This window comes from Bacillus rossius, chromosome 2, assembly GCF_032445375.1.
Source record: "Bacillus rossius redtenbacheri isolate Brsri chromosome 2, Brsri_v3, whole genome shotgun sequence".
NCBI lineage: Eukaryota > Metazoa > Arthropoda > Insecta > Phasmatodea > Bacillidae > Bacillus > Bacillus rossius.
In genome coordinates, this window is record NC_086331.1 from 7,478,882 (window position 1) to 7,491,231 (window position 12,350).

Below are 12,350 nucleotides of genomic sequence, written 5' to 3' on the forward strand. Positions count from 1 at the left end.
GATAATGGTAAACTGCGAAATATTTTGCCAGGATTGGTTTGGGAGGGATATTGTGGTCGGGAGGGACATATTCAACACGACGTAGTTACTGTCAGGCGGCTCACGGGTGATCTGTAGTACAGAAGCTGCGTTCTCATTGGCCCAGCCAGTACGGAACAAGCTTCTGTCGCCAATCAGAGCGAGCGAAGGTTAGCTACTGATTGAATATTGTTGACATGTATTTATTATATACTAACATTTTAAACCTTCTGCTACACACATTTCTTAATTTGTTATAATTAATTAGGTGTTTATTTTGCCAGAATGAAATTGGTAAGGAGAATGAAAATGTCTAAATGTTGAGGGATCACTAGTCTTCCTTCCTTCAAAATTTGAAACTGTTGTTACATCCCTGAACACTTTTGAATTTTTTAATTGTTGCTGAATGTGTTATTTCAGAGACAAGATTTAAAATATGTTCATGCTTAATACGTTGTCAGTTGAAATAAGTGTAAGACGGGAAATGTTCTGAAATCATGAAACTGTTTCGTCGCCTTTAAAGATGCAATTTGAAAAGTATAAATATTTATTTAATAGTATTTTGAAAATTTAATGCAAATGACTTTAGTTAAACTATCAAAATCATATAGTCTACATGGAGTGGAGAATAACTTGAATTTGAATGTTAAAAATATTTTTTTTTCCTATAAGGTAAACCAATTGATTTATAATGGAGTTAAAATACGTTAGGTAATTATTACAAAGTGAATTGGTTGTTTTCGTGAGTTAATTTTTGTATTTTTTTTTCCTTTGCAGAGTGCGCAGAATCGCCTGCTCGTGAAAAATGGGAAGATAGTGAATGCAGATGGCATGGTTGATGGCGACGTGTACATTGAAGATGGCATCATCAAGTAAGTCTTTTAAGCTCACCCTACACGATGTTTCATATCTGCCACCGCCTGATGTGCCCATTATGAAAGTGCACATTCCGTTTTGCAAAGCAGAAGAGAATAAATTATTTAAGATTTTAAACACAATATCTAAAGAGTGGTAACATAACAATTGTGGAAGCATGTATGCCGACCAGAGCAGATGCATATCGGCATATATGTAAACAAAAAAGTTTACCCAATAAAAAATAATTCTGTGCAATTTTCAAAAGTATAAGATTACCCTGATAGCATGGCTTGTAAAAATATTTATTTAATATGAAAATACGCATGTGAAATTTAGTATCTGTTTTAACGTGGGTTATTTATGGCATAATCGTAATTTTGCATGAAATTGATCAGCTCATGTGGTTCAAAATTCCTTTGAGTTACACAGTTTTTTTTCATATTTGCTATCTTGATGTAGTAATTTTTTTGAAATTTATTTTTGAAGTAAGATTAATAGACGATTGTGTTTACTAAATAACGCAATGATGTGTGTACGCAGAAACCTTAAAGATTTGCAATGTGTTAATTTGCGGCAAGGTCGAACAAATAAGCAGAGTTTGTAAAAATAGAATTGTCTGTTGTTATGAATTAATAATTCAAGTGACAGAAATCATATGACAGTTTGATTTTCAGTTGTGTAGTTACAAAAAATATTATTTTAATCTAAATTTTATGAGCGTTATTTTCTTTGTAACTGCATGGGACTCAAAAAACAACGCTTTTTCAAAAGTAAATTGGGTTGGTATCTTTTATTAAATTATTTAAGTAAAAAAAAAAAAGGTTAGGCTTAAGGTATACCTAGTAGCAAACTCAAAAAAGTAGACTGAGCTGTATAATTATTACAGAATTTAGATGAAAAAAGTACAGTGAGAAGTTAATTTTTGCATGAAGTATAGTTGAGTAAAAAATTAAAAAGTCTGACTAAGTGATAGGTTTTAAACTTTTGAACTTGGCCAAAAATAACAGCTGACTTTTGATGTACTGCACGCTGCAATTTTTCTCGTTATGTTGTTTACCTTATATTTAGCAGCGAATCATTTGTTTGAACCATTTTTAAATTTGATTTTTCCTGTTTATATATGTATTGGGTTATTGCATTTTCAGATTATTTTTGTTTTATATGCAGGTATTTATTATTTCTATCTCATTCCAGGACAGTTTCACTACTATAAAGTTCCATTTGGCACTCACAACACGTTTCATATACTCCACGGTGTTCTCAGAAAGAGAAAATATGCTGGCATATTTTTTCAATCACAGGTTCGCCATCTTGACCGCTTAGCAATAATTTTGAAGTCATTTGAAAATCATGAAGTTAATGATTAGGCATACATATGTTCGAGGTATATTCGTAAAGTAAGTTTCGTTCGGTCATAAAAAATTAACTCTTGAGAAAAAAATATTTATTGACAGTTTTAATTTACTACGTATCCACTTCACATTTTCACATGATTGCAATTCTGTTCCAAACACTTGTAACGCTGCACCAGTTTATTTAAGTGGGTGCCTCCCATTTCAGGTCAAGATCCTATATTTACAGTAATTACAGATAAACTTGTAGACTTTTCCAACTGTTTAACTTTCATGAAATGAAAAATATAAACAGCGCATACTTTTTGCATAATAAGCTGCCAAAATTACATTTTTAACGTTTTTGTGTTGTACAAATAAGGAGAATTTAATTTATTGCAGAGGTGAAACTTTTTAGCTTTAACTGCAATGCCACTGGCCATTTCAATAAATGGTTTGAATTTCTTTCAGAAAATATTAATTTGTTTTACCTGTCATTTAAAAATTCTCAAATTTGTTACGATTTTGACAGCCAAGAAACATGAAATGAGTTTTTGTGTTAGAAATGCAAACCATACCATGAAGTAGTCAGTGGCATTGCAGTTAAACCTAAAAAGTTTCAGTTCTGCAATAAATTAAATTCTCCTTATTTGTAGAACCCAAAAACGTTAAAAATGTAACTTTGGCAACTAATTATGCAAAAAGTATGCGCTGTATATATTTTTAATTTCGTGGAAGTTAAACAATTGAAAAAGTCTAAAAGTTGATCAGTGATTAATACAACTATAAAGTCATTACCTGAAATGGGAGGCACCCCCTTAACCCCTGGGAATGGAATGGACGCCTTGACCATATGCATCACGGACATCGAACACGCAATGTGCGTAGCCTAAGTACAGGCTCTCAGTAAATATCTCCGGAAAACGTTTAAGCAATCTCCGTACTCGAGTCGAAAAATTATGGCTGCTTTTCTTAGGATGAAATGGGCGTCATTTTGGCTGATTTAATAAAAAATTGAGTCAACAATTACAGCAAAAATTACAAAAATTACTGCTTTATTTCACAGGTGACGCGGCTAACTTCTATGCAGAAAGGTTAAAGAAACTGCTGCAGCGTTGCTAAAAGTGCTTGGAACAGAATGGCGATTGTGCGAACATTTGACGTAAGGGCTGTAGTAAACTAAAACTGTCAATAAAAAATTTTCCTCATGAGTTTAAATATATATTTTTTTAATGATCAAATAGAGTTTACTTTACGAGTAGCCCTCGTATATTTATAGTAGTGAAAGAATGAATGAATTTGAGTGATTTATATTTGGAATCAAGGTCAGCGGAGAGAGATGAGGGGTGAAAGTGGTGAGAGAGAACAGAGAGGGAAAGTGTTAGTACGTCTCGTTGCTCTGTCTGCCATGCTCCCGACGTAAAAACAAAAAAAAAATTGGTTGTTTGTAAGGTCGGCTTACGGACGATAGTTTAACGTGACGTCATAACAAAACATTGATGAAATGATTGCATACTTTTATGAATAAATTTGAATAATTTTTATTGAATTATCACTATTTTGTATGGATACAAAGAAGGAGTGAAATGGAATCTACAATTTAATTGATAAATTTACTTTTATTTGCACTCATTAATTTGAATATGTTTATTACTTTAATGAAGAGATTATTTTAACTATAACTTTTATACATGTTTGCTATTTAACTTCTTCCGATCTGTGTTATTCTGTTAAGGATAGGACGATGATAGGAAAAGTAGGAAACGAATGAGAGTGTTTCAAGTTTAATGTGCCTCGAAAAAGTCAAATCGATGGTTGTTCCAATCGAGTGGAAGAGAGATATATGCGGTGCAAGCGTACTATGAGCGTAACGGGACACAGCGTAACGGGAGAGTGTACGTAACGGGACACTGTTTCGTGCGTGCAGCCGGCGTTCATCGATTTATTAGACGTTGTAACGTGAAAAATATCTAGGAATGACTCCAAACGAAACCTGGATTTCAGTTATGGGAAGGACTTAACCATGAGGCTGTAGAGTTGTGAATGATGTCACGTCATTTCATGGCTTGGATTGGAGCAAGGAGTAAACATGTAAAAGGAATGGGTGGAGCTCCTTTATAGGATTTCACTGTGGAGGTGTGGCGGGTTGCATACATGATGAACAGTGGGCGCGGTTCTCTGTTTCGCTTTTGTGCTAGAAACAAATCTCAAGCATAGGACATAAACTTTGGACTCCGCAAGTGTTACAAATCATTCAATTTTTAGAAATCTTTTTATTGAATTTATTCTCAATGAATTATTTTTTACAACTTTTAAATTGTTTCCTGTATATTGCAACCTCTTTCACAGGTTCTGATCGGGAACACTCTCTGGTTTGTAATTTATTTCATAATTGGGTTAAAAATAATAGTTTCTTGTTTTTATGGAAATTATTTTGGTTTAAAAATATTTTTGGATTAGTTTGGAAGACTTTTTTTTATTTTAAAATGCATATAGGAATAGCAAAGTAATTTGCTGGTACATCTCCCCGAACTTTGTACTGTGCTTTCAAATGCGCTTTCTTTTTTGTGAATGGGCTTCCTTTTTGTCGACTGTGCTTCCTATTTGAATATTCATAGTCAGATCTGTACTCAGGACTGATGACTTAATGGTCCAGCACCTCTTGATTCTGTTGTAGGAGTAAAGCGTTTTTCAGGGATTCTTAGTCTTTTAGTAAGCGTAAAACATGTTCCGTTGGCATATTTACTTGTAATAGATTCCTTTCATACTGTAGGTCTGACAGTTTGAAGATTTTTGTCTTGTCTGCTTGAAATATGACATATTTATTTTAAAGATATAACTAGTATTGACCTAGAAGGTATCCTGGTCCGCATAATCTTGGTCTATACGTCTGACTTTGTACATATTCTGGCCTTGTGGTTCGGAGACACTTAGCCTATATGCTTGGTTTATATGTCTGACATTATGCATGACCTGGCTTCGTGGTTTGGAGACACTTAGCCTATATGCTTGTAGTTAGCAGTCTGTTTTTTTTAAAAGTGCACCGAATACTGTCTCCTTTGTAGGCGTAGTGATGCTGAGTAACATATTTATTTTGTCGAACAATTTTCTATTATAGAGTATTTTTTTGTAGTGAGAGTGATTAATAAACTCAAAGAAAGGTACTGGGCGAAGGAATTTTTGCTATATTTTAAGCTTTAATAATTTTTAGCACTGAGAAAGAATCGAAACGATAAGTGAAATGAATCGAATCACTCGTTACATAAGTAGGTTATTTTTTCCATTATTTTTAGAATTTTTTCCGAATGTTCAGCTTAATTATTACGAATTTCCAAGATGACGGTCAATATGTCATCATCGGCTTACTGGAAGATGTTATATGATGAATTTAAGTCTCTTTTAGAACTATTCTCCATATTTTATTCAATATTTTTTTTAACAATATTTTTTAATTGTCCAGGGATCGAACCAAGCATAGGAATCTATCTAGTCAATCTGTAAATTAATGAGTGATTTGTTTTATGAATTTTGGAACTTTCCCCAAAAATCTAGCTATATAATTACAGAATTTCAATATGGCATCCAAGATGGCCGACAAGATGGCAATGGATTTCACACTAAAAAATAATACTTTACTCTAGTGGGTAAAAATTAAACTAATATGGCGTCAATGCACTCTAGAAAATGGCTTGTGTACTACATGATACTGATTACTGAAAACAAAATGGCGGCAGTGCCATCTAACAGGTGATGCTAGTATTTCTTCAAACTAAAAAAAATCTAACTCCAAAGATGTGTTACATTTTAATATGCCTTATTTAATTCTCTGTCTGGTAAATATCTCGATGGCTGTGCGGTCAAAGGCAAACTTTTCCAACCCAGAGGTCCGAGTTGCCACGATTCAAATCATCTCGGTTCCAATGTATTTTGTATGAAAAATTAAATTTCATATGTCGATAAGTACCACAACATTGGCCGGTAATGGAACATTGACCTTATGTGCATGAGATAGAGTGATGCTGGCGCTATCTAAGAAAAAACTGCACAGACAAAGATTTAGGTATCCAAGATGGTGGTCTCCAGCATAACAGAAAAAACCAAGATGGTGATCATGGTTTCATCCAAAATGGTGGCCTCCAGCAGATGAAAACAAGGTGGCAGACATGATGTCAGAATTGAAAAACATCACTGTGATGTCACGGATGTGATATCAGAATTCAAGATGGCAACCATAACAAAAAGTTTAACATTCAGGACGTGGGATGCTCGATGTCAAGATGGCCGAAAACAAGATGCAGACTGATATCAAAGGTCAAGGTCAAATATCCATGTCAAAGGTCAAGGTCAAAAGTCAAGGTCAAGGTCATCCAAGATGGCCGCTGTGATGTCAGATGGCGGATGGCAGCTCGGCACCTCAAACAGGAATCATGTGCCAGGAGCACCTTTATTATACAACTTTTTTTTAGATATTTTAATTTGATTTAATTACATTGTAGTGTCAACTTTTTTTGAGACCTAGCAAATATTGTGAGTGCACTGGACCAGAATAACAAAAATTGTTGCGTAAGTTAAGCTGAAATTCTGTTTCTTTCCTCACACTACATTTTACACAAAATATTAAAATAATTCTTTGTCTAGATGATGGATTTTACCAATTTTTGTAAATCTCTGCTGACGTATAAAATTTTAGACCTTAGTAATGCTTATTTTGTTATATGTAATATGGAGTTTAGTTTAAAAAAAATGATATTATTGTACATTTGTAAATGATATAAGATTAGGATTCTATAATAACATTATTTGATTTAAAAAAAAATATCTTTCTTCTGACTTTACTGATCGGTAGGCCTATAATAAATACATGCTATCCGTGCATAAACTGAATTCCATACTCACCATCTGTATTTTTTTAAATTTTTTAAGCCAGAGATTTAAATATTTTAAGTAAGTCATGCATATAATTACATTCATAATAAAAGTTTGAGCCCTATAATCATTTAATTTTTTATTGACCGTTTTATTGTCTCCACTTTTACTGTTAGGCTAATCAGGGGCTAGTTTATGAAGTCATTAAAGCAAACTTACAATTAAAGATGCCACACATATTTATACCTTACCTAGAATTTCAACCTGTAACACTTAAACACTGAAGTTTCTGGGTATTGAACCACCTGAACCATGGAAGTCTGCTGTTATGAAGCTGACAATCTTAATGTTTTTCGGTCACGTATACCTTAGTAGAGGTAAATGTTATCCTAATTGTAAGAATTTACTTTGCACATAAGTTTGTTTTTACCACGAGCAAGGAAATTTGGTGTATGATGTAAGTTTTATGGTTGACCCCTGCATGAATTGAACCTGTAATACTTTTGTTACAAGAAATGCATTTTGCTGATTGAAAGCAACAACTGTGTGACACTTTCTAATGTACCATGTTAAGTTATTTAGGTAATATAGGTTAGGTAACGTTTCAGCGGAAGTGAACATAAAATGTATATTTATGGTGTACAACTACTGTGATTTAAAATGCCACAATACTAAAAAAGATAAAATGTTAATTTTCTACTCGTATTTCATAGTCATATTTTTCTCCAAAAAAAATTAATTTACTGTTTCTTTGTACAGTTGTTTATAATCATAGTTAATAGATCTGTGGTGGCATAGTACGTAATTGGATGCTGTTCTTTAATTGCTTGCGAGGTTTTTAGATGGCGTGCCAGACTTTAATGTGCCAGTGTCCAGGAACTGAGAAAATATTACTATATGGGCTGTGTGTCATTAGGGTTTTCTCGGGAGAATCTCATTTCCTCTCTCGTTTCATCTCATGCCTTTTGGAAGCAGCAGTGCAAGATAAGCGGGGCTCCTGAGTCCGCATTATCGCATTATTTTTGACCCTGACTTGTAGGCACACATTATCAAAGAATTTCCATAGCTGTTTGGGACTTGTAATTATTTTGGTCTTAAGTGATGAGCAATTAATTTTTAATGTTTTATTTTTTGTGTTTCAGACAGGTTGGTCGGAACTTGATTATACCTGGTGGCACTCGGGTAATAGATGCAAGAGGAAAATACATTATCCCTGGTGAGTGGTGAATTTTTCTTGTCTTTGTGCAGAAATTTTAGTCACTCTGTTGTGCAGTTTAATTTGGGATGATTCAAAGTACTACATTTATGAATAGATTAAATTTGAAAACAATGATTGTGGACGTGATAATTGCAATCGTGTAAGAGTTCTTTTAGTTTTAACTTGATATTAGTACTACAACATTCTGTCTCTGTTATTTTATTTGAGTAAAGTCATACCATAGGTAACTAAACTTGAAAGTATGTTTAGAATGTACTGAATTTAGTTTTTAGAATAAAATTTTATTCACATCGTTTAATATACATGCTAAGATTTTAATATGTAACTATTGATAGATTTTTCAATTAATTAATAGTTGTAGTATAAAACTAAAATTTTAATTTTTCAGGTGGAGTTGACCCCCACACTCATTTCCAACTGGAACTCATGGGAGAGGTTTCTGTCGATGATTTCTACCAAGGCACGAAGGCAGCGCTGGCTGGTGGAACCACAACTATAAGTAGGGATTCCTATTTAACATTAAGTGTAGTGTATTTTGAATTACTTGCATTCAGTTATGCTTTTATATAAAAAAATTCGTTGTCTGTAAAGTCGGTTTACGGACGATAGTTTGACGTGACAACGTCATAACAAAACATTGATGAAATGATTGCATACTTTTATGAATAAAATTGAATCATTGTTATTGAATTATCACTATTTTGTATGGATACAAAGAAGGAGTGAAATGAAATCTACAATTTAATTGATAAATTTACTTTTATTTGCACTCATTAATTCAAATATGTTTATTACTTTTACAAAGAGATTATTTTAACTATAACTTTCGTACAATGAGCGTAACGGGACACAGCGTAACGGGACAATGTGTGTAACGGGACAATGTGCGAAACGGGACACTTTTTCGTGCGTGCAGCCGGCGTTCATCGATTAATTAGACGTCACGTCAATAATTCAAACAAAGTATTTTAGTTATTACGAATATTAGGATTTGTAGCCACATGGTGATTTGTTCTGTTCTGTATAATGACAGTTCAGAAAACTACTGAAGAAACAGACTGGAAACCATGCAAATTGTTTTTTCTTTTTCCTTTGCTAGGGAGACGTTAATCGTCTACCCAGGGTGCCACCTCACGGAGGGAAATTGGACCCAGAGAAATTCTTGGTTACAAGGCTGTAAACTAGCCCGTGTGGGTGCAAGACTCGTTTACCCTTGATCTCGTCTGACCACAATACGTGACCCGCACTAATTACTGATTAAGAGAGAAATGGTTGATTACATATGGGCTCTTCAGGCATCCCAAACTAAAAAATTTATATAGGGTGATTATAGATATAGAGTGCATTTGAGCAACTGTGCACCATGTCTCGATATACATCACTATGTCAGCAGAACAGTGTTTTTTCGTCTACATATAAGTGGTGATGAATTCCGAGCCCAGGCATAGGAAATTAATGAACCTTTTTTCCTAGGTTTGAACAGCTTCTTTCATTGGACGTTAGGTGTTCGTAGATATCTTTTTTGGTGATAAAATGCGAATATAATACGAAACACTGCTCGTTAAAGCAGTTTTATTGTACATGATGAGTAGTGTTGCTACGGTTATGCTTACACACCTCAGTCCCTTAAGTCGTTACTCATCTGGCCTATTGGGAAAAAAAGCAGAAATCTGGCATGAGACAATTTATTTTATACGGCCCTCGTACATGATTACGTTACAAACACTACGAATGAATCGTTCACAAGCACAACGGTACGGAATTGGTTTAAGCTGCAGTCTATGACACCACATGGCCTGGACTAAGGTAGAGTTCATCGTTGATTTGAAAGTCTGTAAAACAGAATAAAATATTTAAGTGAAACAGCCTACCACCCGAAGTAGGTCCAAGGATGGAACAGAAAGGTTATGGTGGATGGAACTGCATCTGTGAATGAAAAGTTGAATTCCTCCGGATGCAGTGATGAGTGTCCTCCCTGGTTGACACCAGTGGAGACAGACTGGGCAGCAAGAGGGCATCTGCACACCAAACAAAAGTGCCGTTATGTTGGTTACGAATTTGTGCAGAGGGTAAAACTAAGTTAACTTTTCAATAAATTTCTAATAATTTGTCGTACTAGGGACTTAAAGGGAACGTAACGAATGAAATGTCGGAGTGGGCGCCACCACGTGATGTGGGCACGTGGACCCGGCGGAGACTCCCTTCAGGGCGTGACGTGACCCGTGTAGGGCTAGGCTCGGTTCCCTTAGCACGCGATATCGTTACAGTGGGCTCTTCAGGCGTCCCACACGCCTCGAGGTTCAGGAGCAGGGACACGTGGTCACTCCACTAAACATCACACGTTCGAATTACTCCTTTTATTTCAGCAACGTTACAACACGTCTCCAATCGCGCTACACCTACATACACTATGAAACTGTTAATAGCGCCAACAGCGGGAGGGAATAAGTTTACAGGCTGACCAGGTCACCTCGTGGCCTGGTCTCGTGAGTCTGAGACGCGGTTCGTGGTTAAACGTTCGAAATGAACTTAAATATTTATTGAAACGAGTCGGCCACCCGGAGTAGGCCTCGCAGATACAAAAAGGTTTTAGAAATTATAAAAAGTCCGGCGGATGCTAAGAGATCAGTTGAATATAAAAAATATGAAGTTGCGCGGTGCTCACCAAGCATCCTACCCCGGGTGACGAGCGGAAGCGACTGAAGAGGCCAGGGCAGCATGGCGGCCGGAAAGCGCTGGATTTACCGTTAGTCTCTCCTGTTATCCATTACTAAATATTTAACTAAAACAAACACACTAAAATTTTTATAATAAAATTATACCAAGGCTTCCTTTAATTATTTATGTTAAGTATTAATTATTTTAATTATGATTATGGTTCAAACTGGGTTGCGAGTAGTTCCATTGCCTGCCGCGTGGGGCGCTGCGCCGTCCTTACCAACTAGCACTGCAAACATAATCCTTGGGGAATATTATTTAAAGAAAATACATGTAGCAATTGCGTAAACATTAAGATTAAATGAGAAAACAAAAGGAGTCGTGGCACAGACACTACTCTCGCCTCTTGTCGGCAGCCTCACACGCACACACACACACACACACACACACACACACACACACACACCTGCACACGGGGCGGGATGTTTGAATAGAGGGTGGTGGTGGGATGAGAGGGGTGGCGATGGCGTGAGGCACATCGGGCGTAGGGAGGGCGTAGCCCCGGTCGACGTCAAATGAAACAAAGGCCCTCATATAATATTACCTTTCACTTATTCATTTTATTAAAACATTAAAGTTCATAAAAAGATCTTGGAACGTTTGGTGCGTCCCGAAAAACCCGTGCATGGCACGGTGCACATCATTAATTAAATGGCTGAAAAAGAGAAACATACACTAGGGGTGAAATGTAAGGTTTGCAATATTCATAGTTAGTATTAATTAGGGTTCATCACACTGATTATACATGGCTAATAAAGCAACTCACACATACATTGGCGGTAGTAAGACACCGCAGGGCGGGGTAGATGCGTTAGGGTGACATTGGGTTAATTGGAAGGGCGTTGCCTTTTATCTGCATCAGGTATTTATAGTAAATTTTGTGTAATGTTTAGAATTATTTGTTTTTATGTTCATACAATTTTTGATAGTATTTTATTTTTCATCTTTAATGTTGGAATAAAAAAAATACCTCTTTTTAAACAGCACTTAGGCCAAATGTGAGAATGTAAAGTAGAAAATATGCTTTTACAAAGCACTTCCTGCTGCCCTTAACCTCTGTGCATAACCATGCTGCATTAAACCATGCTTTTACATTCATCTTGAAATATGTTAAGTATATTGTAAGTGGTGAAATACTTAGCACTGGAAAAAGATGTGAACACTTAGGTGATTCTTCCCATTTATGGCTCCTTTCAACCATGCCTGTACATCACACAAACATCTGAATGCATTTTACACTAATCCATCACAAAGTGCTACTCGCATAAAAAGTATGACTTAAACTATTATTAGTTGCACAAGCCGTGCTAATGTGATCCACTCCTGGCTCATAAAAGAGT

The 12,350-nt window shown here is 35.5% G+C and overlaps 1 protein-coding gene across 3 annotated transcripts in view; it reads left to right on the top strand.

Moving 5' to 3' along the window:
• The window catches only part of LOC134529066 (dihydropyrimidinase), a 187,795-nt gene that overhangs the window by 102,416 nt on the left and 73,029 nt on the right, over positions 1-12,350 (top strand). For all 3 annotated transcript variants that reach the window (XM_063362773.1, XM_063362771.1, XM_063362772.1), the window contains 3 exons: positions 796-890; positions 8,216-8,289; positions 8,681-8,791. In XM_063362773.1, coding sequence (XP_063218843.1) covers positions 850-890; positions 8,216-8,289; positions 8,681-8,791 — 226 coding nt within the window. In that variant the 5' untranslated portion in view covers positions 796-849. The remainder of the gene's footprint in view (positions 1-795; positions 891-8,215; positions 8,290-8,680; positions 8,792-12,350) is intronic.